This window comes from Motacilla alba, chromosome 1A (assembly GCF_015832195.1).
Source record: "Motacilla alba alba isolate MOTALB_02 chromosome 1A, Motacilla_alba_V1.0_pri, whole genome shotgun sequence".
Taxonomy (NCBI): Eukaryota; Metazoa; Chordata; class Aves; order Passeriformes; family Motacillidae; genus Motacilla; species Motacilla alba.
In genome coordinates, this window is record NC_052031.1 from 71,591,097 (window position 1) to 71,616,873 (window position 25,777).

The 25,777-nt window shown below is 43.3% G+C and overlaps 1 protein-coding gene across 12 annotated transcripts in view; it reads left to right on the plus strand.

Annotated features, from left to right (window-relative positions):
* SOX5 (SRY-box transcription factor 5) overlaps positions 1 to 25,777 on the plus strand; it is a 281,758-nt gene that overhangs the window by 63,905 nt on the left and 192,076 nt on the right. For 9 of the 12 annotated variants that reach the window (XM_038155101.1, XM_038155100.1, XM_038155099.1 and 6 more), the window contains one exon: positions 5,054 to 5,264. In XM_038155101.1, coding sequence (XP_038011029.1) covers positions 5,054 to 5,264 — 211 coding nt within the window. The other 3 variants (XM_038155107.1, XM_038155108.1, XM_038155109.1) reach the window with 3 other exon arrangements.

The window sequence follows — 25,777 nt, forward strand, 5'->3', positions numbered from 1 at the left end:
TTCGGAAGAGTGAAGTATTCTGCTTTCTGATTATCTCTTATGTCATACTGTTATCAGCTTCCTGGTCACTATGGAGACTATAAAATAGATAGGCCTACATGTCTAATGTAGAAAGCAGAGAAAAAACCCTGCATTTGGTCTTCTTTACACATTCTGAAAGACTGAGGCATGGGCAAAATTCCAGCTTTGAAAAAAGAACCTTTTTGGTTGCTTTTAGGATCACAGGCTTCTTAAAATCAGACAATATCTGTGCTTGTTTTAAAGGCACAAGTATTTAATTCCAGGTGTTTTTGGCTGCAAAACCAGCAGCTTGATTCTCATGATAGATGTTTTTTTTTTCCCTGCAGATGCAGACTTCATGCATACCATATGGTGGTAATTAACAGTTTCAGACTTAGTTCTCAGTTTTCTTCTGCTTCGATTCTTGGTTGGTTTGGGACAAAATTTTAATGTCACAGAAGCAGAGTGTCTGAGTTTAATTGCAGACAGGAATAATGTGCATCTCTAGATGAGGAAGGAGAAGATGAGATCTATTTAGAGCACTAAGAGATATTTTGGAAATCTCACCGAGTACAACCTGTTTCTTTTCATTAAGCCTTTAAATGTTCCTCTGTAGAACTGAAATATGCCTCCCTTGGACCCTGGAAACAGAGGGAGACAATTTGAAAGATACAGCTGGAATGAAGAGTTTCTTTTAACAGCACAATATTTGCACTTTTTATGAGAGCAAGGGTAACATTGTGTAATCTTTAAAAAAGCTATTGCTCAGTGAGGACAAGTCCATTGTCCAGTGACATGACTTTTCCTGTCAATCACAAAGGTGACAAGGGGGCTAGATTAAGTAAAGCTTGCCCAAGATTAACAAAGGAAGATTATTGACCTCATCCTGAAAGGGCAGAAGCCTGTTTTATCATTAAACCTTGGAAGAGGTATTTCCTCCATAGGTGGAAAGCTGTTTGGCAACACCCAGGCACCTTTCTTGTAAATGAGCAGGTCTTCCTGTGGATTCTAGCTTGGAACAGAAGCAGAAGACACGGAACGTGGGCTGGTCCCTTTGGTGTTGCTGTTGCTTGGGAGGGGAAGAAGGGGCTGGAGTGTTTGCTTCAGCAAGATCTGTGCAGGTCCTTGTCTGCCTTTCTGCGGGGGAAGTCCAGACGCAGCAGCCTCAGGTGTTTGGTGAGTACCACCCCAGCCCAGAGCTGGAGGAGACCTTGGGCCAGCACACATCAGCAGAGCAGTTGGCAGTGCAGGTGAGCAGCAGAGCCCTGTCCCCCAGGCAGCTGCTGCCTGCACAGAACTGCTCCCAGGATTAGCAGTGCCAGAGGCTGGAATGTAATCAAACTTGAGCAGGTGAAATGGTTACACAGCTGGGAGAGGCTGTTCTCCAGGAGCAGCGTTTGTCCACTGCTCTGCTGGCTCACAGATGGGTCCTGTGTGTGGCTTGATGGACTTGATTGTACAGTGTCAGTAGTAGATATTGATGGTTTTTAATACCCCTGTAAAGTGCTGTTGCTTTTCTCTCAGTGAAACTGAAGAAAGTGATGTCGATTTGGCCATTTAGAAAAACAACCTGCTAAATCTCACTTGTTGGGAGGGAACTTCTTTAAGGGATTGATTTTAAACTGTTACTGATATATCTTTCTTGCCAGTAAGGATTTCTCTGAGTGTTTTCAGGGGGACAGTTAAACTTCTGTATGCAATATCAGAGGGTTTTCTTTAGACAAAGTTTTTTGGCTTTACGCAGCCATTGACACAAGCAGGTTTTATGTGGTGGAAGTGTCCTTTCTTTTTATGTGCCAGAAGTAAAAATCCAGACCCACTGAGAGCTTTTCCATGTCTCCAAGTAATGGCATAAAAAAGAAGAAAATAAAAGAGAGGGACATGAAGTGAAAGCCAAGGTAACTGTCGCAGGTTTCTTGTTGTTTTTTTGTGAATGGCAGAATAAAAGGATCCTGGCCTCGTGGGGAAGCAGGTTCTGGAGCTGGTGTGCTGGAGGATCCACGCTGAAGTGTCCTCAGCAGCAGGAGCCGGGGTGAGCTCTCCTCCAGCAGCACAGAGAGGAGAGGATTCCTCTTGGAGTGCAAATCACGCAGTGGATGTGTGATTGCTACAGATCTTTCTGAATGAATAATTCACTGGTGTAGTGCAATTTAGCCCACTGAGATGTGATTGCAGCTGTTCCCCTACTTGTATATGTGTTTTGATTGGGGCTTAAATCCCACAAGTGTATAAATAGCCATGTGTGTGATATGCAAACACTGCATACGTGCACACCTAACCAAGAGCTCCAATGAAACTTTCTGCAGGGGGATGGTTTCTTGATTGTATATTGCAGTATCTAATTTACCTTTTAAACAAAATCTGTGTAGAGCACTTCCCTTTCCTTTCTTAGCCAGCTATGAAGTCTAACTGTGGTATTACAAATGCTTTTAGCCAACATTGTAGTAGGAGGGTATCTCTGTTATTAATGGATTTATCATTCCAAGACCTTTATAATATAAGAGATTACTTGTGCCTGTTTTACAGGTAGGAAGCTGAAATGCAGGGAGAAAAAGTTTTATTTTCTATGGTTCATTTGAAAGTGCATTTGAAAGAGCTAGGAAATGAGTATTCAGAGTCCTTCATGATGCTTTGTTCCCAGACTACTGCATTGTCCCCCTCACAATTCCTTTTCCCCAGAAAGCGAGGCAGTTTTAAAAATACTTGTGAATTTCATCTGAAAGCCGAGCAATTTGTGATTCTGAAAACCATCTTCTATTACTTTATATAATCATTCAGTCCTTGTGCTTCTTCTCTTCTAACAAACTGGTTTTATACTGAGAATATATTTGTAGATATAAAGCCCCCCTTGCACGTACCCCAGATGTGCATGGGAACAGCAGTGGTGATACCAACTTGTAGGCAACTTGTACAAATACTTTGTGACCAATGTGTGGCACACACAAACAGGAGTGAAAGTCTTTGGGACCTGCTTTGGATTAAAACAAGAAGCTGTTCCTGGTAAAAGGAAGAAACACGCTGTTCTGTACATGCCTGGTGGCATAGGTAGATTTAAGAACTGTAACTAAGGATGATGATATTTGGCTTATCTGTCTCAAAGTGTGAATAAGAAAGCAGCTTTCAAGATATTTCCTCTTTCAGCCTTGTGTGTAGGGGGAAAAAAATTGCCACTTGGTGATAATGGGTTTGAATTTTAGATAACGTCTGAAGTGATGCTGAAGTTAACCATTTTGCTTGTTTAGATTGGTGTTAAAAAATCAGTTTACATAAGTCTATAGGTGAAAAAAATTGCATTTGGCTTCAACTAAATTTTGGAGTCCGGTGTTAGCAACTAGGAATTTTTCAAGTGCAGAACAAAAATGGAGGGAGTTGGAAGGAAAGAAAAAGGAGCATTTCTGTTGATTGGAGTTGGAAAATTTTTTAGGGCTTGGTCAAAAGCTCATTGACGTCAGTAGAAAGTCTCTCATTAACATCACTGGGTTTGGTTTTTGGGGCATATGATGGCCCAGATTGTAATCTCAGTTAAATCCGATTCTGAGAGGGAATTTATGCACTAGTGTAACACTTTCAAGCTGCTCAAAACTGTTTGCATTAAAAGTTTTCTTAACCATAGGTAATCTTTTTGCCACAACAAAGTAGCCTGTGAAAATAAATATATTTTCTTTATTGTGTGTTTTCCATACAGCTTTACTCAGATTTTATTAAAATAATTTGTAGCAATTTATGTTCTTTTATAAAAGTGGGGGTTTTTTTTCTGAAATACTCTGATTTATTGGAGCAGAGACATCAAAATTAAATATAAAATCATAACAAAACTCACTAAACACAGTGTGTGTATGTATTTATAGACATATGTATCACCTTCATACCCTCTGAAATGAAGTGCAAAAATGGAAACAATTAAAAAATTGAGACAATTTTCAACCAAGTCTGAAACTCATATAACAAGATGATCCAATGGTGTATTTAAAAAACAATATTCATTAAACAGCTAGAGTACAGAAATAGGATAGTGACAAAAAACCCCTGGGAAATCACATCAGAATAAAAACTATAGATGTTTACAGCATTCTGTGTTGTGCAGTGTATTGCTCTGCTGCAGTGTTTGTTTGGAGACGTTGACCCCAGTTTTTCAGGTAAAGTGGCACGTATCAGCAGAGGGAGAAATGGGTTTGGGAGGTGTGTGCAGAAGGGTAGGGCACAACAGGCGTGAAAGGAGGAGGAACTGTGCAGGGAATCTTGCTTCAGGTTGGAGGAGATGTGGAGGAGAAGGCTCTTGTGTTGATGAAGGCAGGTTTGGAGATGCTGGAGCCAGTTTTGCTTTCTGTTAAAATTGATGAGTAGACCTGCGTGGACTCTCACGTGAGGAGGGTTTGTGTGCACGTCCCAGCAAGTCTCAGAGTTTTGCCATTGTGCTGCCAGGGAAAGTCATTAGGACTTTCACCTTTGTGAAAAATACTGTTTCTACAAGAAATGGAGGTTTTAGACAGAAGAGAATTAGAAAACAGAAAGCAATTGCTTTATCCTTTGTAGATGGGAGAACTGCTTGAACTGTGAGTAAAAATATGGAATATGGTGAAGGACATTTAATGTTTAGTTGCTATTTTATTTCTTAAAACAACCAGCCAATCAAGGCATTAGGTACTTTATAAAGTCAGGAAATTAATGGTCCTTGTAAAAATTGAAGGTTTTTTCAGAAAGAGCTGTAAAAGAACAAACAATTACAGGTAATCAATACCATTGTTATTAGGAAACCTGTGAGAACACCACTTCTTCTCAATTAGGGAAAAACTGTATTTTATGTTTCTCTCTTGCAAGCTGATCTTTGTTCACTCCAGCCTGTAATCTTGGTTTATGCTTTATGGATGGGCTTTGTTCTGGGTGTTTTTGAAACATTGCTTGCCTTTTTTAAAGGTTTCAACAGAAGAACAAATAGCAATGAACTCAAAGAACAAAGGATTGTTCTTCCTTTCTTTCCGTTGATTTTTTTTTCCCCCCCCCGTTCTTCAAGAAAAGCAAGGAACGTTTCATCTTGTTTTTCCTCCCCTTTCAGGAAGTTGATGGCAATAAAGTGATGTCTTCATTTGCCCCGCACAACTCATCTACCTCACCCCTGAAGGCAGAAGAAGGTGGGCGCCAGGGTGGAGAGTCCTTGTCCAGCACGGCCCTGGGCACCCCGGAGCGGCGCAAGGGCAGCCTGGCAGATGTCGTGGACACCCTGAAGCAGAGGAAAATGGAAGAGCTCATCAAAAACGAGCCAGAAGGTAAGGCCTGGGAAGCTGGCCAAAATTTTCTGTGTTCTTTTCTTTTCTCCAGATCCTTTGGATGCATATAGTTTTTAATCGTGCCGTTTTCTGCTCTGCTTGCTCTTCCTTGCCAGCAGAATTAAAGATCTTATGGTTCTTTTCTGCATTAGAGGTAAATTTTATCAGTGTCCCATCACAGTTAATGTTTTTAGCTTTTCCCAAAAAGAAGAGTCTAGTGGTCTTTTTGTTGCAGTGGCAGCCTCCTCAGTGTGCCTGCAGTAAGCTAACTGTAATCACCTGGGGGCTGTTACAGCACTGCTCCCCTCTCCCCGTTTCTAGAACTAAAAGAAGCATTATTTATCATCAATGTCAGTGTTTTTCTGAAATGCTCTAGTGTGCAGGTCATTGTTTGAAAGGTAAATTGGGAGTTAGTGACAGCTTTTGTGTGGGACTCATCATGGTTTGTGTATGTGTGGTGCAGGTGCTGCACGGGCAGGGAATGCAGGTGTTCCTGCATTATGTGTGGCCAGCAGGTCTCACCTGTGGCACCTAGGTGTCACTTCTGGAGCACAGGTGTCTTTTTGAGACCCTCTCTCCAGCTGGTGGTGACAGGGCTTGTGCTCTGTGGGCTGGGACTAAGACCAGAGATGAGGATTTTTAATTTTTACCTGTTTGGGGCAGAGTCCAGGTGCTGACTGGAAGATGAAGCTCTCGTTGTGCTCTCTGTAGGTATCTCCACATGTACTTACAGCTGCCTTTTGGGCACTGTGAGCCACTGTGAGAGCATTCTGAGCCTTGTTTCCTAGGGCACAGTAAGGAGACTCTGTTCTGGTTTACACTCACCTCTCCTGTTACAGAAATCTACTCCAGATGTTTCAAAGCAGGGCTCTCAGGGCTAAAGCATGAGCTGACAGCACCTGCAAGAAAAATCCAGGACAACCTGTGTACTGGAATGGAAGCATGGACACAAACATGCTGGCACATGCAGGAGCATGGCAGGAGTGTAAATTGGGCTTTTCTGGACTGGAGCATGCAGTAAGGGTCTGCTGGAAAACAAACTCTTTGTCTGAGCATTTTTTAAATGTTAGTTACAAGATTTGTTCTGCATTTAGGTTGATGTAATGGTCAGTGCCACAGCATACCTCGTGCCTTTGGATGGAAGAGATTGCAGGGGGAATGGGTGGGAAGGAGAGCAGGCTTTTATCTGAGAGAGGAGAGAACAAGGAGCTCTGGGCAGAGTATAAATACTCTGGGTATGAGCTTGTACAAGCTGCACAGAGTCCATTAAGCAAAGGCCACAGATAGACATGAGAATGGTTACAGAGCTTGTGCATTATCTCAGCTCTACTAAAATGAAAATATACAGTACAAACAAAAGATCTACAGCTTTGTGAAGAGATTGGGAGAGAGAGGAGGGGGAGCAACTGAATGTTGGGCTTTGCAAATGCGTGCAACAAAAAATCTTTTCTTCCCTCTAGCCATTGTTCTATTGTCTTTCAAAGGCCATTAAATTGAACAGCAGGTTGTGATGAAAATTTCATTAAGCCCTAGTTAAATCATTATGAGGGTGCCATATTCATGTCTCTGCTTACTCCCCATCCAGGAAAAAATGAATAGGAAAGAGTTGAGCTTTTTTTCCCTTTCTCCTTAAAAGCGAACTAACAAAAGTTCAGAAGTTAGAAGAGAATGGGAAATGGGACATGAAACAAAAGGAGGCCAGAGAGGTGAGGTGGCTAGGAAGAAAATTAGACTTGCATAAGAGCATTGAAAGGTGGTGAGGGACAAATACATCATTTTGACAAGCCTCCCTCCCCCTTCCCTTCAGCCAACATGGTTGTTTTTAGAGTGGCTAATTAAAAAATATATATTTCTGGGTGCAGATGGCCAGACTGTTCTTAGAGGTCCTCTGCAAATATGAGTCTTTTTCCCTAAATGAGATATGTACCGATACAACACAGTGTCTTCTCTGTTTGAACTCCGCAGAAAATTATTGCCATGTCGTCTTCATGTAGTGCTAAAGTAAAATTGTCAGTCATCACTGGTTGCTAGTCAGGTAATTAGCATATTAATGAATTTCCCTGTGAATGAGGTGTTACAAGTGGGAATCTTTGATAGTACATGTAGGTAAAAATGCAGCAATTTGTGATAAATGCATATTTCAGTAATGATTTTTAGTCTTGCTAGTTTGTAAAGCTTTGTGGGACGAAGATCAAGAATCTTGGTTAAGCTTTGCTGCATTATGTCAACAAGAATAATATAATACTTTATTTCCCTCTGGGAAGAAAGGGAAACATTTGCACCAGTAGTTGAGGTTTAATTAAATCAATTTCCTGTGAATCTTTCAAAGACCAGATACGAGCCAGATTCCCATTTCTCTATGTACTCAAAAGTTTATATATTATTTAACTTGTACAATGGGCTGTGTTTGTTCTCTTTTTATTGTTTGAAATAGTCCTCTGAATTGCTGTGGGAAACGTGCTTTTCAAGCATTCTCTCAAATGGCCTGTTTTCCTCAAAATCAGAAGAAAGAGAAGGGCTCATGGACAACTTCAGGTCTCAATTCAAACCCCGTATCAGTCAGGGAAAGGGCTTTTCTTTTCTGAAATGGGCTTTAAGGACAAGGGAGATATTCCAAAATATTGATTTTTTTTTTTTTGGTTTGACTCTTTCTAGGAAACTTCATTGATACAAGGGAAACGGTTTTCTACAGTTAGGTTTGTTAGAAAATAAAAGTAAGAATCAGTAAGTTCTGTCGGTGCAGGACAGTAATTTCTACATTTTAAACACAGTGCTCGGAGTGCAGCAATGCTCGTATGTGAACACTTCCCTGTAGCCACACTGAGCTGATGAGGGAAGCATCACTCCTCACATCAGTGGTTTTCATGTAGGTTTGTTGTATGTGTACCCTTGGTTAATGTGCCCTGCAGGAGCCCGTGCTGCCTGCTTTTCCAAAAGCTCAGCACTGCCTTTTGCATATGAGTTTGGGGGGACTGGGGGGGTGTTTTTATAGGGGTTTATACTTGGCTCCAAAGCTCCTTGCTCCTTTCCTTTTCCCCCTAATTTTGCCGTGTTCCTGCTGCTGGATGGAAGTGTGTGATTGACAGTGAGTCGTGCTGCCACAGAGGCAGAAGTGTTCCAGTGGATCTGAAACGCGCCGAGTTTTACTCATTACTAATACAGTGCTCATTTTTCTTCTCTCAAATTCTGTGGAAAATCCTTATATGCAGCTTTAGTATTAGGCCCCCAAAGGCATAAACCTATTACTGAAGTCACACAATGTTATTTTACATGAAACATTCTGTCCTTTCTAACTTGGGCTTCAGAAGAGGAGTCAGTCCCCTTTTATTCCTGGTGCACAATAATGAAGATAATGGAGTGGGTTTGGAGAAGCCTTACACACTGTGACAGACCCCAAGCCCTTGCCCTGAGGGTCGTCTGCCGACCATGGGATTCCTTTTGCAGCTAAAATCATTAGGAGAATGAGATACAGGCATGTTTTTCTTCTGTTTTCTTCAGGCATCAGAGGATGGCAGAGGCTCTCTGTCTGTCTGCTCTCCTCATTTGTAGAAATGAAATGGAAATCTCTTTGAAGTCACTGAGCTTGACACAAGTTTGTGAAAGAAAAGACCAAAGCAGCCACTTAGCTTTTCCTTGCACTATTAATGTGATTGGATTGCTGTATTTTAATTTATGGCCTGTGCTCGTGGAAAATTAAATCTCTGAAATCTCTGTAGCCTTTCCCCTATACATATGGCTTGGCTTCTGGAAAGGAAAGAGGCAAACAAGTAAATTCCTTCCTATTTTTAGAATAAGCTGGGCTATTCTTTGGCTCTTTACATCTCCTAACTTTTCATTAGGAATCAATCCTCTTTTTTCCATTTTGGCAGTTTTAGCAGGTTATGTGTCTGTTCATCTTTAAAACCTTCATGGTGGGGCTTCTGGGGCCAGACCCGCATTGTTCTATGGGATTTGTAGGAATTCTGTACAGAGAAGGATCATATGAGCATCTTCCTGATGAGCTGGTGTGGGTGCAGTCATTCATCTGCACAGCTCTTTCCTCCTTGGTCAGGACCTCTGAAACTCAATTCAGTCAGGCTGTTTAAGTGAATACTTTGAATTCTCCATAAAGACACATGCACACACAGTATATATATAATGTATTATATGTATTTAGGCATAAATATATATGAACACACACACAAACTATTCATTTGTTTCCTGTTTTTCATATTTTTCCTGCTCCAAAATTTTGATCTTAGAGTTCCTAGGTCTTGAGAGGCGTAGCAGTTAATGTCAGCTGTTTGGGAAGAAGGGAGTATGTGTGTTTGCAGGGCTTTAACAGCAGTGTGGGTACTAGAGCCTCATGTATTATAGCAGGCAGCAGTACTGTAAGTAATTACTTGTGATGAAAAAAGGGATGAGAAGAGCCTCTTGGGCATGGTTTTTGTCTTCTGAACGTCCCCCAAAGGCTATTTGTATTTGATGTTTAAGTTTACATTATAAATCACAACACCTGCTAATGTGGTAATTTAAATGGCTGTTGTTTAAGCAGTTCTGTAGTCTGCAAAAGTGAGCCATGCTGAATTCAGACCCTCTAGCTGGGGTATCTCCTAACATTATCAAACTTTTAATGGACAAATCTTGTAAAAAATCAAGATGTGTCCCTCTTTTTAAGCCACAGATTCCAAAGCATGGGCACAAGAAGGGTGGCCTTTGAAATGCAGACTCTTGTTTTTAAATCACATCTGATGAGAAGGGGTGGAAATAAAGTGCACAGATTCGGGAAAGGCCTAAGGATACTGTAATTGGTTGAGGTTTAAAGTTCTTTTATTTGGTTCCTCACTGCCCCTTTGACAGAGTACGTGTTGGAGAGGCTTTGTAATGCTTTTCCACTGAAGGACAAACAAGGGTACTTTGCAGTTGAGTACTTTCAAGTTGTGCTCGGGCTCTGCTGCTGCTGTGGAAGGATGCTTCAGGTGCCTTGTGGTTCCATGCTCATCTCTGCAGTCTGTCACCAGAAAATGTGTTTTTTCTTGTACAGCAGGCCAGCATCAAACTCCCATTGCTTCTTTCAAAGACCCTGCCATATGGAAATGTGCCTTCACATACTGCTGATACAAATAAAAAATAATTACAACATTTGAAAGTTTATTTGTGAAATAGGCCTATGTGAAGAGAAGGTCCTGTTAAATACTGTAGCTTAAATTTTTATTAACAAGTGCTTTAACTCTAGAACAGAGGTAGCCTAGTTTGAAGCCTTGCCAGCTCTGACTTGCTTTAAGTGAAGTTTATTCATTTGTTGCCTTCAGTTTTTAAGTGTTTTCCTTCCCAACAGTTTAGCCTGATAGTCACGGTTTATTTCAATGGATGTTTTCAAAATTTGCTTAGATTCCCTTCCAACTCTCTCTTCTTACATCCTCAAAGGTTTTTAGCTTTTGGATTTTTCTTCTTCCTTTTGATAAAGGCATCTGAGGTGCTGATACAGCATCTTGAACATAGAAGAAAGCATTATGGTCAAGTGAGATACAGGAAGCTAGTGCTTTTGGAGAGAAGATGCAGTCCCTCTGTCCCCCTCCCTGGTTCAGAATGAAAGTCTCCTCTGATGAATCTCTACAATTAAAATCTCTTTCTGGGTTGTGTTCACTCCATAAGACTGAGCAAGCAGCAGCCAAAGCAGAATGCCTTCTCTTTTCACTTCTCATCTTTAACAGCCCAGCATACAAGTGGTTCAGCAAGGCAAAAATAATTATTTGGGCTCCTGTCTGCCCTTTATCCCCCAGACTCCTCACCAGCTGTGATTTATTTTAGTAGGGTTTTCCAAAATTTGCTGTCACTTTTGACCCCACATCATTTTGCCGTGCGCTTGCCCTGCTGTATTCCGCCTAGATCAGCTTGCGTTCAGCCTTTGGGGTTTTTTTTTTATCATTATTATTTTATTTTCATTTCCCCCTCCCCTGGAACACCATTAGCTTTCTGACCCTGGTTTTGGTCCTCGGGTGAGTGCTGGAGGAGCTGTGCCCCTGCTCAAACCCAGCTGTACGTGGGGAGCTGCCAGCGCCGTGTGCTGCGGCTCTCGGGGATGTCATTTATTCAGGAGTGAAGAGCAAGCCACCTGTTCCTCAGGCCTCTTGTCCCTCATATTAAAGGTTCAAGCCCTTGCTGAATAGTAACATCTTAATCTGGGCAGCATGCACACCATTTAGCTGGAACCTACTTGTCGAGCTAGCAGGATTTGAGAGATTTTTTCCCCCTTTCTCTTACCCCTGAGGCGCTTGTCACGACCGTGCATTTTAAAATTAATCAGACCTCCCAGGCTTGTGTGACTGTGTGGTTTAACGTGAAGAAGTGGATATCAAGTATTTGCCCTAATTAAATAGGCCTGCTTGGTTTTGTTCTAGTGGATGCTTGGTCTTTTTTTTAATAAGAGCTGCTGGCGGAGGAGGCACGGCCGGCTCTGGAGTTGGTGGAGAGCTCACTTCAAAGTTTTCCTCGCCACCTGCGCCCTGGATGCTGAACCCTGAAGGGCTCCCTGCCTTCTTTCTTAACAGCACCATTTGTGGGAAGGGGGAAATTCAGCCAAATGAGAGAGAGAGCTGAGGGAAGGGGAGGTGAGGAGCTGCATGAGCATGTGCATTGGCTTTTGGAGCTGATTAAGATGACCTGTCATCCTGTCTGATTAGCTTTAGCTCTCAGTCTGTGCCATGAGCTATTCACAAGGCTGTCTTGTGTCTTCTGTTTACCAGAAGCAAGGGAAAGCCTCTAGTACGGCAAGGAGCAACATTTGCAGCAACTCCCACTTGCTTGTTTAGCTAATGAAGTAGCCTTGTAAAAACACTCCTAAGTTTGGAGCTGCTGCTGAGTTTTATTAGATACGTGTCTGCTTAGCATTGATATTTTTAAGGTGGCTTGAGGGTTGCCAGATTGATGCAGCTGTACACATCTCCTGCGTTGCACACAGGCTGTGCTGGGGAGGCAGAACTCCTTTCAGCACCTTCCCTTCTCGTGCAGTTCAGTTGTGCTGTGCTTTCTGCCTATATATATATGATTTCTATGATGCAGTGATTCAAAAAGCACTCAAAAACCAAATAAAAGGAGAGTTGGGGGGAACTCTCTGCCCTAAGCACCCTAAAACCTGTTACACAGTAATTAAGGACTGATAGCATTTAGCAATTCAACAAGTTAATTTTAGCCAAAAACTAGTAGAAAATTTGGAACAGTCAACATTTTTAGACAAAATGTTTCTTTGGAAATGATATTTTTTGTTTTTAAATGTTTAAGATGATTAATCTGAAAGAGAAATGAAAACATTTCAATTAGGATTAAATAAAACACTTTGGGTCAGGTGGAAACAGCTTTTCCCCTGACTTGGTTTGGCAGCTGAAATGAAAAAATGCAAACTAGTCAAACAAAAATGAGTTGCAAAACCTGGTGAGGTTTTGGGGGTGTTTTTGTATCTAATGACCTGAGAAGGACAAATGAACAGTTGTTTTACAGGCACTTAAATATATCTGAATGTTACACACTGTGGTTTTGAGGGCAGTCTGTAATATTAGTCAGAAAATATTTCAAAATTCAGTTTTCTCCAAACATGCAGATTTCTGTGCCTTCTGAAGCCTCAAGTCAGCAAAGTTTTGGAGCACCTAGGGCATTTTAATTTGGAGCAGGCTTTGGAACACGCAGAATTAGATGTGCTTGGGCTGTCTCTGCAGCCAAAACCTCCGAGTCTGTTCTAGAGGACCTGGGAAGCTGCAGTTGGTACACCCCAGAATTTTACTTTGCTTTCTATAGAAATTCTTTCAGCCAGTACACAGTAAAAAGGAAAGCTCTATTTATTCATTTATTTCCATAACAGTTGAAATTGCTGGAGTATAACCCAGCAGGTAGGCAGGATGGTACTCCACTGGTTTAAAAGTTCATTGTACATCCATGCACTAACTCACTGCCGTCTTTCTCTTCCTCTCCCAGTATTATTATTCCTATTTCATTTTTAATTTCAAACCTTGGCAGAACCCAAACGTAAAGAACATATTGACACTGCCAAGCATCTGTCTGGTGCTTGACAGCATCATAGAAACCCTTCCAGTGTTTCCTCTGGGTTGCCATTGGTTATTTAGCAACACAATGCAAACGGTGCAGTGTGGGTGTGTGTGAAAAGGAAAGAAAGGTTGAGGTGGGGGGAAGGAGCCCTGCACGAGTAAATATGTCTTTCATCATATCTTTTGTTTGGTCTGTTTGCTGTGTGCTATTCAGCAGTCAATAGAAGTTGTTTGACGGTTCTGCAAAGGGGTAGGAAACCTTTTCCAAACTTTTATTCTCCCGCTTTTGTCTCGGTCCCTGAAGTTCTCTGCTTTTGTTTTTCTTGCCGCTTTTTGTTGTCACCTGTCTGTTGTTGAAGGGGTTTGGTTGCTGCTGTTTGGCTGATGTGAGGTAAGCTGATACTCACGTCATGCTCCTGCTTGGGAGCATTCTTGTACAGGTGAAGTGGGCTTGAGGGAGCTTAGGAGAGATTTGCTGCTCTGGTCTTTGGGGCCACAGAGCTCTTTCAAGCTGTATTTATTCATATAAATAAATACATTAAAATGAAAGCTTGAAAGTGCTCTATTGGAGGAGGAAAGAGCTCCAGAGGAGGAAAGTGAGAAGTGAATGAAGAGAAAAATCAGGCTCTGCTTTCTGCTGAAGAATGCCCTGATAGCACTAGTGTGGCTGGGTAAGGCTTTCTGAGATGTTTAGCCTTGATTTAATTCGTATTTAAGATTTCTCCTCCCAGCGCATTAATATAATGTCAATGCAGAATGCATTGCATGGTGTAATTACTGGAGAGAGCAGTGGTTGGGGAAACAGACGGTAATTGAACACATGGCTGTTTATTACAACAGGACAGTGCTCCTACGCTGGTATTTAGGGCATTAATAGGGAAGAATTGATTTGTTGTTTTAAGATGAATTCAATCACTGTTGCTTAGGCCTTTGTTTGTTCAGGCCGAGTTATGCTTTGTTTGTGTTGTGTGCCCAAGAGGTTTACACACCACAGCGTGGCATTAGTCATGCAGAGGGCTTGGGAGCACAGAGCCATTTACATGAACAAAGGACATTTTTCTTTTTGGCTCTGTTTATCTTCCTCTCCAGTTTTGTTGCCCTCTAATCTATCTCCATCTCTCTCTCCCTCCTTTCCCCCCCTCCTTCCCACCCCGAACATTTCTAATCAACGTAGAGGTCCTCCCACGTTCTTCCTTCCTCCTCCTCCTGATTCACCCTCCTGGAGACCAATGCAGCAGTGACTGGCAGCTGGCAACATGGGGCTGTGCTGTGGGGTAAAGATGTGAATAGGAGTGGTGGCTTCAAGGTTTTCCAAGGAATTCTGGGGCTGGGGGGAGCAAGGATTGCTTCAGAGTGAGCAGAGGGGAACGAGCTGTGCCCTGCGCATCTCCGTCTGGGTGATGCCTTGGGAAGGCTGACCTGGAACACAGGCTGGGCAGAGCTAAAGAACAGGGATTTACTGAAAGGATCTCCCCCATGGATCCACCTTGGGCAGCACAAGAGCCCAGCCAGGGCTGCACCCAAGATGGGCCAGAATGGTCCCAAAATGCACCCAGGATGGGCCAGAATGGTCCCAAAATGCACCCAGGATGGGCCAGAATGGTCCCAAAATGCACCCAGGATGGGCCAGAATGGTCCCAAAATGCACCCAGGATGGGCCAGAATGGTCCCAAAATGCACCCAGGATGGGCCAGAATGGTCCCAAAATGCACCCAGGATGGGCCAGAATGGTCCCAAAATGCACCCAGGATGGGCCAGAATGGTCCCAAAATGCACCCAAGATGGACCAGAATGGTCCCAAAATGAACCCAAGATGGGCCAGAATGGTCCCAAAATGCACGAGCGCTCCCGGGGTCTCTCCCTTGGCTCAGCTCTGCTCCATTTGCACCTTGCAGTTCATTGTCCCGTTCCAGCTTTAGCCCAGGCACTCCCACCCTGCTTGTTTTTCTCTCTCCAGCCCACGCTGTTTGTGCTCCTGGGCTGAGCTTTGGATCATTTGTCCTTGGTGCCCAGCTGGAGCAGGAATTGTTTTGTCTCCCTGCTCTGTGCAGAGCTCAGCATCCCCTGTGTGAACCCAGACCCACACACTAGAGCAGCACAGAATGTGAAAATAGAAAAGCTACAACCTGAGGCATCACAGAAGTTTGGTGTGATGGAACATGTGCACCTTTGGTGGGTCCTGCTGGCTTGTGCTCTGGAGGAGCCCTTGCAGGGCACATCCTGGGACTGAAGGAGCATCCTGCCCTCTTCTCAGTGCTGCAGGTTGGAGGGAGGAGGAGAAAGCCACCTGACTGAAGCTGCATTCCTGGCCTCCCTGTTGTGAGCAGCAGGGTTTATGTTTTAGGCTCATTGTGCTTGAGAGGAATCTTGTCTTGATTTATTTGAGTGTGGGAGAGTTAATGGACACTTCAGGGGACGTGGGCCAAGTTCTGCTCTCAGATGTGAGTCCACCACTCCCACTGAATATGCAAGAGCTTTAGGAAAGCAACATTTGACCTACTCCAGGGCTGGTAAAGAACCCAACGTGACTTCTTTTTCTATCCCTCTACAGACAGGGATTAGGCCTGTTCCTAGAAGGAGCAGGATTAAAAGAACTGAAAGGTAACAACAACAGCCAGGTCCGTGGGGTCACTAATTGGTGGAAAATTTTATTGCCTAGCTGGTAAGACTCTTGTATCTAAGCTCAGCAGGGCAGGATGAATTGCCTTTTGGGGTACAGAAAGTACTGGCTTAGGCAGGAGAAGCACAGATGTGTGACACAGGGAGCCAGATTCTTCCTGTCAGGGAGAAAAAGCAATTTCCTACACTGCAATGTGCAGGGAACCTCCATTGTTCATCTGAGCCTTTTAGCTGTAATTTATTAAATTTATGAATCTGCAGATAAATCGTAGACACACAGGAGATGAGCTCTGTGGATGTGGAGTCCAGCAGGGGCTGGTGGTTGTGTATGGGACATGCTACTTGGCTACTAATTATCATTGTTTTCCTAAATATCCAGGAATTGCAGTTGCAAAGGCCAGCCCATATGCCCAAAGGAAAATATGATTTCCATCTCAAGCAAAAAACCAAATAATTATTGTACTGCACTGCCAGTAAACAAGAATGATAAAGCCAAAGACACAAAAGCCTCAAAGTGAGGAGCAGTGTCCAAGGGCTTTATCAGAAAGGAAAGTGGCTCTCCTGCCTTGGAAGAGGTTATCCTAGTGTCCTGTTTTTGCAGTGCAGTTTGGAATGTGGCATCAGTCTTGCCCTGTAGATTAGCCCACACAATCTTAAGGTAAATAGTCTAGAGACAAGGATCACATGGGAGAAGAAAGCCTCTTGGTTTTTTTATGAGCCCTGATGTTTTTATGCTGAACTTCTTTTCCTTTTCTGTTTTGCCCACAACACGTTCTCCACTTCAGTAACTGAGCATCTTATCTCCCACGGAGTCAGGCATCAGGGGAAAAAAAAAGAAAAAGCAAAAAAGTCGACAATGAACCAGAAAAATGGTTTCAGCTATAGTGATTACTGTGTATTCATTTGATCCTGTAGGCTTGCTGGCTTCTTGCAAAGTGTAAAGCATGTTAGTGCATTTCTGTTGAGATATCTATATACAAGACCTAAATAAAGCCATGTATTTCCAAACAGTTATATTTCTATGTCTATGAAATTAATATAGGAAGATGAAACTAGAGGACAGCAGGCTCTTGCTAATGATTGTCAGCTGCAAAAATGCTGGATTCCACACTGATCTCATGTACAGCTTGAATCAGCAGTGGTGTTTAACTAAATATGGAGACATTTCACTGAAGATTATTTTATTTTAAGTCTTTTGTGCATTTCCTCTTGCTGTGTCATCTGTTTGATTCCAGCTCCCATGAAGCTTTTGGGTATGGGATGTCTGGGATGCCTCTCCAAGCAAAATGCATTCTTTTACTGGTTTGGCCAAGTCAGTCCTGTCTGAGTTCAGATGAGTTAGGGAGCTTTCACTGCTACTCATTCTATAACTAAACATAACATTATTATATTAATAGTGTACATGATATAGCAGTTTAGGACCTTGTTCTTTCTGCTAAAAAAAAAAAAAGACTTTTTGTGACAGTAAGGGGGCTTTTTGTTATTGTTATTTTGTTGTTGTTTGTTTTGTTGTTTGTTTTGTTTTGTTGTAGGTAGGTTACTGGATGGGAGAACACAGAACCCGGTGGGTGCCGCACAGCATGCGTGACCCAGTATTTTAAAGTAATGTGGCTCCCAAAGACAAAACAATGAGAGGGGCTTTCTTACATTGCCAGACTGCAAAATGTTCCTGATAGTTCTCTGGGAGCTCCTTTTGTTGGCTGTTGCTTTTGTTGTGGCCTCCTGCCATAAGCATGGAGCAAAGTGCCATGGAAATGCTGGGAGAGTTCAGCTGCCAGTTCCATTTCATCCTTGGGGTCTCGCAGGTTGGTGCTGACAGCTGATCTGCTTGTGCTGGACACTAAATGTCCCCAGAAATGAGGCTGCAGGTACCAGCACAGCGCTCCCGAGTGTTCTCAGGGGCACACGAGGTGCAGTGTGCCTGTTTTGAGCTCCCCTGCCTCAGCTGTGTCAGCAGACACGTCCCTGTGGACATTCAGGCAGGTGAAAAAGCATCAGGAGAGGAGTGGAGATGCTTGCTGTGTTTGCATAATCAGGCAACATTGGGGAAAATGGAATAGGGGGACAATTCTCCCAAGCTTTTCAGTATAAGGAGGTTAGAAGTTGTGCTTTAACGTTCTTCAGACCTTCCCTTCTCCCTTAGAAAATACACCTTTGCAATCTGATTAATCTTGGGATGGGCAAAATACCAGTGGAGATTTGGGGTTGAGGTTTTTTTAAATTTATTTTTTTAAATCTTGTTCCTACTTGGAGAGGGCAGTGGGACTGTTTAAGCAGTGCTAGGTAGCTTTCCTCCCAGGCTGAATGCAGTCCATAAAGCTGTCACTTCTGTAGCTTAATACTGGGTCTTAATGTATTAATTCAAGGCTTTCAGTGATCTAGGACACAACATGTGCCAGGAGTGGGAACTAAAATTAGAGGCAGACTTTTGGCTGTGAGAGCTGCTTGAGGCTGCTTGGGGTGAAAGAGGAGGGAAGAGACCTGGTGTCAGTCCCAGTCCAGGGGCTGTGAGGGGTCCAAAGCACCCCCAAAAGCAGTTTTTTTCCGCAGGTTTTTCTGCAGCGCAGCCTGTGGTGAATGGCCCTTCCTCTTTCTGTTTATCCCACTCGCTGATATGGCACTCAGTGGTTCATTTCACACTCCAAATCCACGGTGAAACCTGTCTTAGTTCACTTGTTACACCAACAACTGCACTTTGCTCAACTGGGATTGTAATTCCCCCCCTCTTCCCACCTCCCCCCTTAAATAGTAGCCCATCTTCTCTAAAATGCACCTTAAAAAAGTAAAAACATTGTGAAATGTGAAACAAAGTGAAATTCTTGTGAAGGATTCTAAGTTTTCATTCGTGGAAAGCAGCTCCTGATGATGAAAAAAAAAAAAAAAAGAGGCAAAATAGGGCTGAGCTACAGAAGAATAGTTTATTCCTCCTCCACTTCACTGGATGTGTTTTGTTATGTAAAATTTTATGAGAATCATTTCCCTGTAATTTCTTTTATATATCATAATTCTGTTAAGGACTCTGAATGAAGGCTAATTAGGCATTATTGTTTGGTTATGTGGATTCTCTTGTGATTCTTTCTTGTTTACTTTGCTCAAACTGTCGGTGCTGTTCTGGCCGTGCAGGAATAATGACTGTGTTACCTCATGAATATCAGATTACAGGGACCTTGCTTGAGATTGCTGTGCCACTCGTTCCTCCTCTGTGATTATTGCAGGCTATCCAAAACATATTCTTTCTTTTTGAGTAGAGAAACGCTCAGAAGCACAAGTTCACAGCCATTTCATGTTTACTAAAACGCCTTCAGTCTTTGCCTTGCACTGGCTTGTCTCTTTCTAATGAAATGAAGGTGCACTTTGGCACTTGTGTGGGGTTCACAGCAACATGAGGGGGGCCGGATCCAAATGAGATACGTAGAGATAATTCTGCAATATGAACGTTTTGCCTTATATTCAAACAAAGAAAGATTTGTAAGTTTTTAATGTTAGGGGGAAAACACTTCTCCTCTGAAATCCGTACTGTGAATCTAAACTCTGATATTTTGCTCCTATTCATGTGCAGCACTTTCTTTGATGACTGCTGGAGTTCTGATCTCACAGAGAGCAGAGAATATTGGAGTTGAGATTTCCTGAGCAGAGCTTAGGGGATAATATTGTGTTCAGTTTGTTTCACTAGATGCAAGCTAATCAGGGAATAATTAACAGTCAAAATGCCAAGGTCCTCGTTCATGTGGAGGATCTGGTATTGAAGTCCTCAATAAAGTAACACTCACATTGAATTCAGTGAGACTTTAAACTGAACAAATGCTTCAGGATTTGTCCCCAGCTTTTTTTGTCCCTGTCAGTTTTTAATGAGCATCCCATAAAAGTGTTTAACAATTGTACTGACTTTGATTTTTCAAGGTTTGGGAGAAAATTGCTTTCTCAGGTTGAGGAAAAAAAAAAAAGGTTGAAACAAAAAAAGCACATTTTCTCATCAGAGTGTAAGCAGATTCAAAGACTATCTCACATCTTGCTGTCTGATAGTTAGGGGTGTTGCAAAGAGTGTTGCAGGGAGGAAGGATTGCAGCTGATAGATGGAGATATTTTAGCCCTCATCCTAAATTCTTGGGGTCAAGGTAGAATTTAGACAGCGAGGCTGTTACTGGTGCAAGTTATTTGTTTGTTTTATAAACAGAGGGGTGAAATCTGCAGCTTTTGAGCTCACCATGCAGAAACAATGGTGCTTGAGTGCCATGGCTGGTGTCAGAGGGAGCAGCTCCGAGTGTCTGGATCCATCCTGAGCCTTGCTTCCCTCCTCTGTCTCTGAGAGCTCCCAGGCTGAGACAGATGGCTGCTGCTTTAGCTGCGTGCGTGGGAGACAGGAACTTCCACATGTGATTTCTTACCATTTGGTAGTAATTAGTTTGTTGTATAAATTAACATTAACTGAACCATTCTTCAGGCATTGTTTGTAATTATTCTTTGAGCCTCTGAGTTGGGTAAAGGAATAAAAAGTGGGGAAGAAACTGCTTCTTGTTTTGTGCAGGGAAAGGACTCTGTCATTAAGCAGAACAGAGCAGCAATTATCATCGCATGCCCAGCAGACTGAAAACTTTGAAAAAGCCCTTTAAAAAGCCAGATTTTTTTCTTTCTCTCTGGAAATATTAATGGGAGTTAATGATTTAGATGTGCAGATAGACTTTATAAAATTTGTGAGAATAAAGTATGGGTGTAAGCAAGGGCAGTCAGACCTTCCTGACATCATCATTATTACTGTTGGTAACACTACCACTGCTGCTACTTTGATGGGTGTTTATGGGGAGTAGAGGGTTTATTTATTTTTTAAAAATTTTTTAAATATCTGCTCTCTCAATATTATTCAATTTCCCCCCCATTTCTGTAACGTTTCCTGGTCTATTTGTGTTAGGCTGTAGGGATCTCGTGCTGCATATCAGGAGATGAGTATTGCTGGTTTTCTCTGGGGATTTCTGTTGTTTCCAGCAGCCAGCCAAATCGGAATTGTCAGGAGAACAGCCTCTCACATGTTCCTTGGCACTTCTGCTTCCAGATTTGGGCAGAGTCCAGACATGCAGAGGTTCACGGACGTGAAAAATAACAGGGAAAGTGCCCTCTGGTATTAGCCCAGTATTTTAGGAACATATTGGGAATCCCTGGGTTCATTTGCTGGAAAAGTTCAGTGCTTCAGCAAGTAAGGAAGTTTTATATCTCATTAAACTGAAGTTTTTGCCTTTCTTACCCAGGAGTGGCTGAGTGCTGGTGTTGGTATCTGCCCTTCAACAGAGGTACAGAGCTGGCAGGGTGGGCAGTGTGGCCCTGTGCATTGAATCCTCTCCCACAGACTGAGGTGCAGGAGAAAAACTCAGGTACAGCCCGTCACCTGGCACCCCCCAGCTTCATGAAAATTAATTCAGCGGCCAGAGTATACCCTCCAGAGAAAGGTTCATGTGGCTTGAGTTTAAAGGTGTCCTGGTACTTCCTTGTGAAATAGAATTAAGGCAGTTTTGCACCCAGACTTGAAACTTCTCTATGTAAATTGGTGTTTATTGTGGTTTTACTGCAGCTTGTTGCATGCAGGGCTCACGCACCAGAGGTGAGTTTGGGTCTTATTTCTTCTCTCAGAATTGCTATTAATATTTACATTTGTCCAGGTAAGTAGTTTTGCCTGGACAAGAAATGCTAAAAAAGGACTTGAAACTCTGAAATAAGTAAATAAATGCAGCTTAGTGAAAGGCTGTTCTGTTTTTCTTGGCACAGTGATTTAGCCTATATGAGGCTTTGTGCTGTTTGGGGAAGAGGAAGGTGGGAGGGAGCGTGTGGGAGCTTTGGTGGCTGGAAAAGTGAAGAGAATCCAGGCTGAGTACGCTGAAACCTGCAGCCAAGGGACAGCTACCACGGGCGGTTTTCCTTTTTTAGTGGTTCATGCTGTAACTGGAGGTATCTCCAACTTTTGATATCAATGAATCAAATATATTCTGAACCATTCTGTTGAACCCTTTTTTTCTTGAGCTGCACAGACAGAAGGTGCTGCCCGTGCTTTGGTGCTTGGGGTGCAGTGAGCTCAGGGAGCACTGTGCGCTTCACTTTCGCCCTGCTGGAGGGCTCTGGGCCACGAAGGAGGAGCTGAAGGCTTTGCAAGATGTGTGCAGCTACAGCAGCACTGTACCAGCTGTAGGGCTGGGGTTCTTTCACCCCTGGAGGAATACAGGCAGAAAAGATCGGTCCCGTGGCAAAAAGCTCAGAGCAGGCTCAGGAAACACAATTTCTCTAGGGCTTTTTTCTGTGTGGTGTTTTCTCACAGGTTTCCCACGTGAACCTCACTCTGTGTGTCCAGTTTCTGTGGATTTAAAGTCTGGTTGGCAGTGACAGTAGCTGTGTGCCTCTTCGCAGGGGTGAACTTTAATTGCTGCTCAGGAGGCGCAGCCTGATAGAGGCCCTGCTTTACAGGAAGGGAGCAGACAGAGATCTGAGGAAGCAAGCTCCCTGGAGATGCCTGCCTTTCACAACTCAGCCCCATTTGCATAGCCAGAAATGAGCCTGCAGGTTGAGTTTGGGAGCCAGGTTCAGTAGCAGAGCTCACTTTTGCCTCAGCGGAGCAGCTGCAGAGTCAGGCCCGCAGGGTTCTTGTGCCTGGAACAGGTTGGCACAGTGGCTTTCTGTGGTGGAGAAGATGTGGTTTCCATAGATTGTCCTGGATTCTCCTTTCTTGGAGCAGACAGTTCTCCTTGCTGGATCTCTTGGAGCTCGTGTCCATGGCAAGGTCAGTGCTGGGCCATGCAGCTGTGGTGCTGGGGCTGTGCAGCTCTCCTGGTGCAGGGCACTGTGCAGGGTGGAAGCCTGAAAAGTCAGGCTAAAAATCAGCCCCCCTTGCCTGCCACATAAAACATTTCTTACTGCCTCTCATGCTTCTCCTGACAGGCCTTGCAGAATTAATTTATTTGTTTTGTGGACATGCGAGTTATGAGCTGTGGCACGGCAGGAAGGTGAGGAATTCTCTGTTTTGTTTTTAGTTTGGGGAAGGAGCGGGTGGGAGGCAGCGTGTGGGAGCTCCAGCGCCTGGGAGCTCAAAGAGAATGCATTAATTAACCCAGGGGGATCCCTGGGATGCAGGAGTGAGGAGCTGCAGCTTTAAACCCCGTGATCTTTGTCCATGGCTGGGTTTGGGTCACAGACCTTGGGCAGGAGCCGGGGGAAGAGGGCTGAGCAGGAGGGTGGGCACAATGGGAACCAGATGTTCCAGGCTGGCGGGGGTCTGGCCTCTGTGCTGTTGTGTGACCGGGCACGAATGTCCCCTGCGCTCAGAAGTGTGTCATTGTTCTCTGGAGCCCCTGTGCCCCCTGCTCGGGGAGGGAGAGGCTCCCACATGCACACATACGTGCTGCACACATGCACAGTGCCCGCACAGACAGCCCTGGCTCTGCTGCTCTCCTCTGGCCTACCTTTCTGCACGGCCCTGGAAGACTAAACAGGTGTTATCTACTTTTGATTTCAGTGCATTTAAATTAATCCTGTCAGCTCAGCTGTTAAAACAACTGTCATCTCCAGCTGTTAGTAATTTTCGACTGGGCACTTTTGCAGGTTGCCAAGTTCTGAGCCTGCATTGTGAATCTCTCGCTCCCTTTCTCTCCCAGCGCCAGAGTAACAATTTGGAGTTCTTTTAAAGGGGACTCGCACTGCACTGTTTTTACAGAGAACCCTGTTTATTACATATTGAAATGATAGCGTCACAAAACCCAGCATCACCGTGCCAGGCTTTGGAATAAAGAGCGAAAGCACGTGTGGAGTGCGGCGCATATCAATCTTCTGTGGGTTTGTTGCAGCCTCTCTGCGCATTTTAAATTTGAATGAGAGATGAATCAACCTGAGTCGGGGAGGGAGGAAGAGAAGGGGCTCTAAATTTTTATTGCCAAAAATAGAGCTTTCATTTTAGAAGCGCTGGTCTCTTCTCCCTTTTGTCTTAGCGTGCATTTAATTTTCATGACTGAATTTACAGGAGGTGCCTTGAACTGAAAACACTTTAAACACCTTGCAGTTGTTAGATTTATGATGTACACATGGTCTGTGTAAAAACTGCAGGAGAAAAGAAGTATAACATGGGATACGTGTTATTGATTTCAGTAGGCACTCTCTGGAGTGCCTGACTCCTGTGTGGGCAGGATCTGGGGTTCACTGGCAGGGCTGCAGGCTCAGGAGCACTTGTGGATTCCCCTGGCCCGAGCCCTGCCAGGAGGGCTCTCTGTGCCTTTAAGCTTTCCTCTCCTTGCCCTTGTCTGGCCACGTTTTCAGCTGGTGCAGAACTGAGGCTGCTCCCTGGAGTAAGGTTGCAAGCTGTCCTTAAAACACTGGGAAGGAATATTCAGGTGTTTTTTTACCAATTCCTAAGAAAAGGATGTACTTTAGAAGTGGCTATAGGGAATCTTTTTCTCAGCAGACCAAGTAGCCAAATAAAAGGGAATCTTTAAAAAAACCCCATGTTTTATATAGGCTCCTATGTAAATTAAGGCAGTGCTTCAATATCTTTTAGTGAAATAAGGAGTTGCTATTTAAAACCTCCTTTTCTTATAGTTTTCATTATCTTTTGTTTTGAATTTCTTCACGAAAATTCTGCTAAAAGAGGAAACACTCCCCAAATATTACCAGAATAATTATTTTTCTTTCACTTTTTATTCTTGTCCTTAGACAAAAAAAAAAATTTATTTAAGGAAGAAAAAGAAAAAAAAAGCAACCAAAAACTTTACCAATAATGTGAACAATAAAAAGAAAAATATTCTGAAGTACCATCTAATTCAGCAGGGCAGGTGTTGATTTAATTCACACCTTAAAATGTATCTCTGCTTTTTGGCATGTTCTGTAATGCAGAATTGCAGCTGTCTGAGCAACATCTCCAATTCCAGCACAGTTCTGAAGACCATCACCTTCCTGGAAAAATTGAATTCTTTATGAAATAACTGGAGTCACATGCACCAGTCTTTGGGTGGGCCATCATTGTTGTTTTTCTCATACTGTGGTGCCATTTCAGTAGAACATGAAGCAACTTCCTCAGATTTTCCATTTCTTATTGAACAAGTGTAAATTTTTCAGTGAAATGTTGTGTCCCTCTTAGTACTAAAATCTGGGAGGCCAGCTGTGGAGTGCACAGTGTGGATAGGTAGGACCAAATGACAGACAGACATCATGCAATTGCCATTGCTACTGTTAGCAGGAGCTGGGGTTGCTTGTCTTGAATCTGATAATTTTACATGGCTAAATCCTGGAGCTGCAGTGGTGCACCAAACCTTTTTCTGTAGGGTTTAACATTTCCTTAATGCAAGAATTTGATCAGTGCTATATTAATCTAAAGTTCTGGTTTCACAGAAGCTGCTGCTGGGCAAGAGTGTTGTTAGATCAAAACAAGTAGTTCCTGTAAAAAAATACTGCTTTTTTGAAAAACAGGCTGGAATGGCTGAAAATTCAAATAAAGGAAAGATAGACTATGATGGACTTCTCCCCAGAATTAGAAGCATTTTGTTTCAGGGAAGATGAAGAGTTCAGGCCGTGATGCAGTTTCACTTACAGTGTGGAGCACTTTGTTTAGACCTGCACCGAGCCCTTCTGGAGGATGCATTGCCAGGTGTCCCTGCTGACAAGGATTTACCAGTACAGGTTTAGTTCCTGCTTTGCAGGAAGCTCCCAGCTGTGTGGCAAGCAGCTGAATTTTGAAGCCAGACACACTCAGGGTCTCTGAGGTGGAGCTGCTTCCACCTCCAGTCTCAGCCCCACCAGGCTCAGGTGTGTTGGACTCCTGGCTTCTGCAGCAAGCTGGGGCCATCTCCTCAGAGCCAAATACTGTTAAAGGTGCAGCATTTTTTAGGATTAGGTGGTGTCAACTTAGTGCTGCAA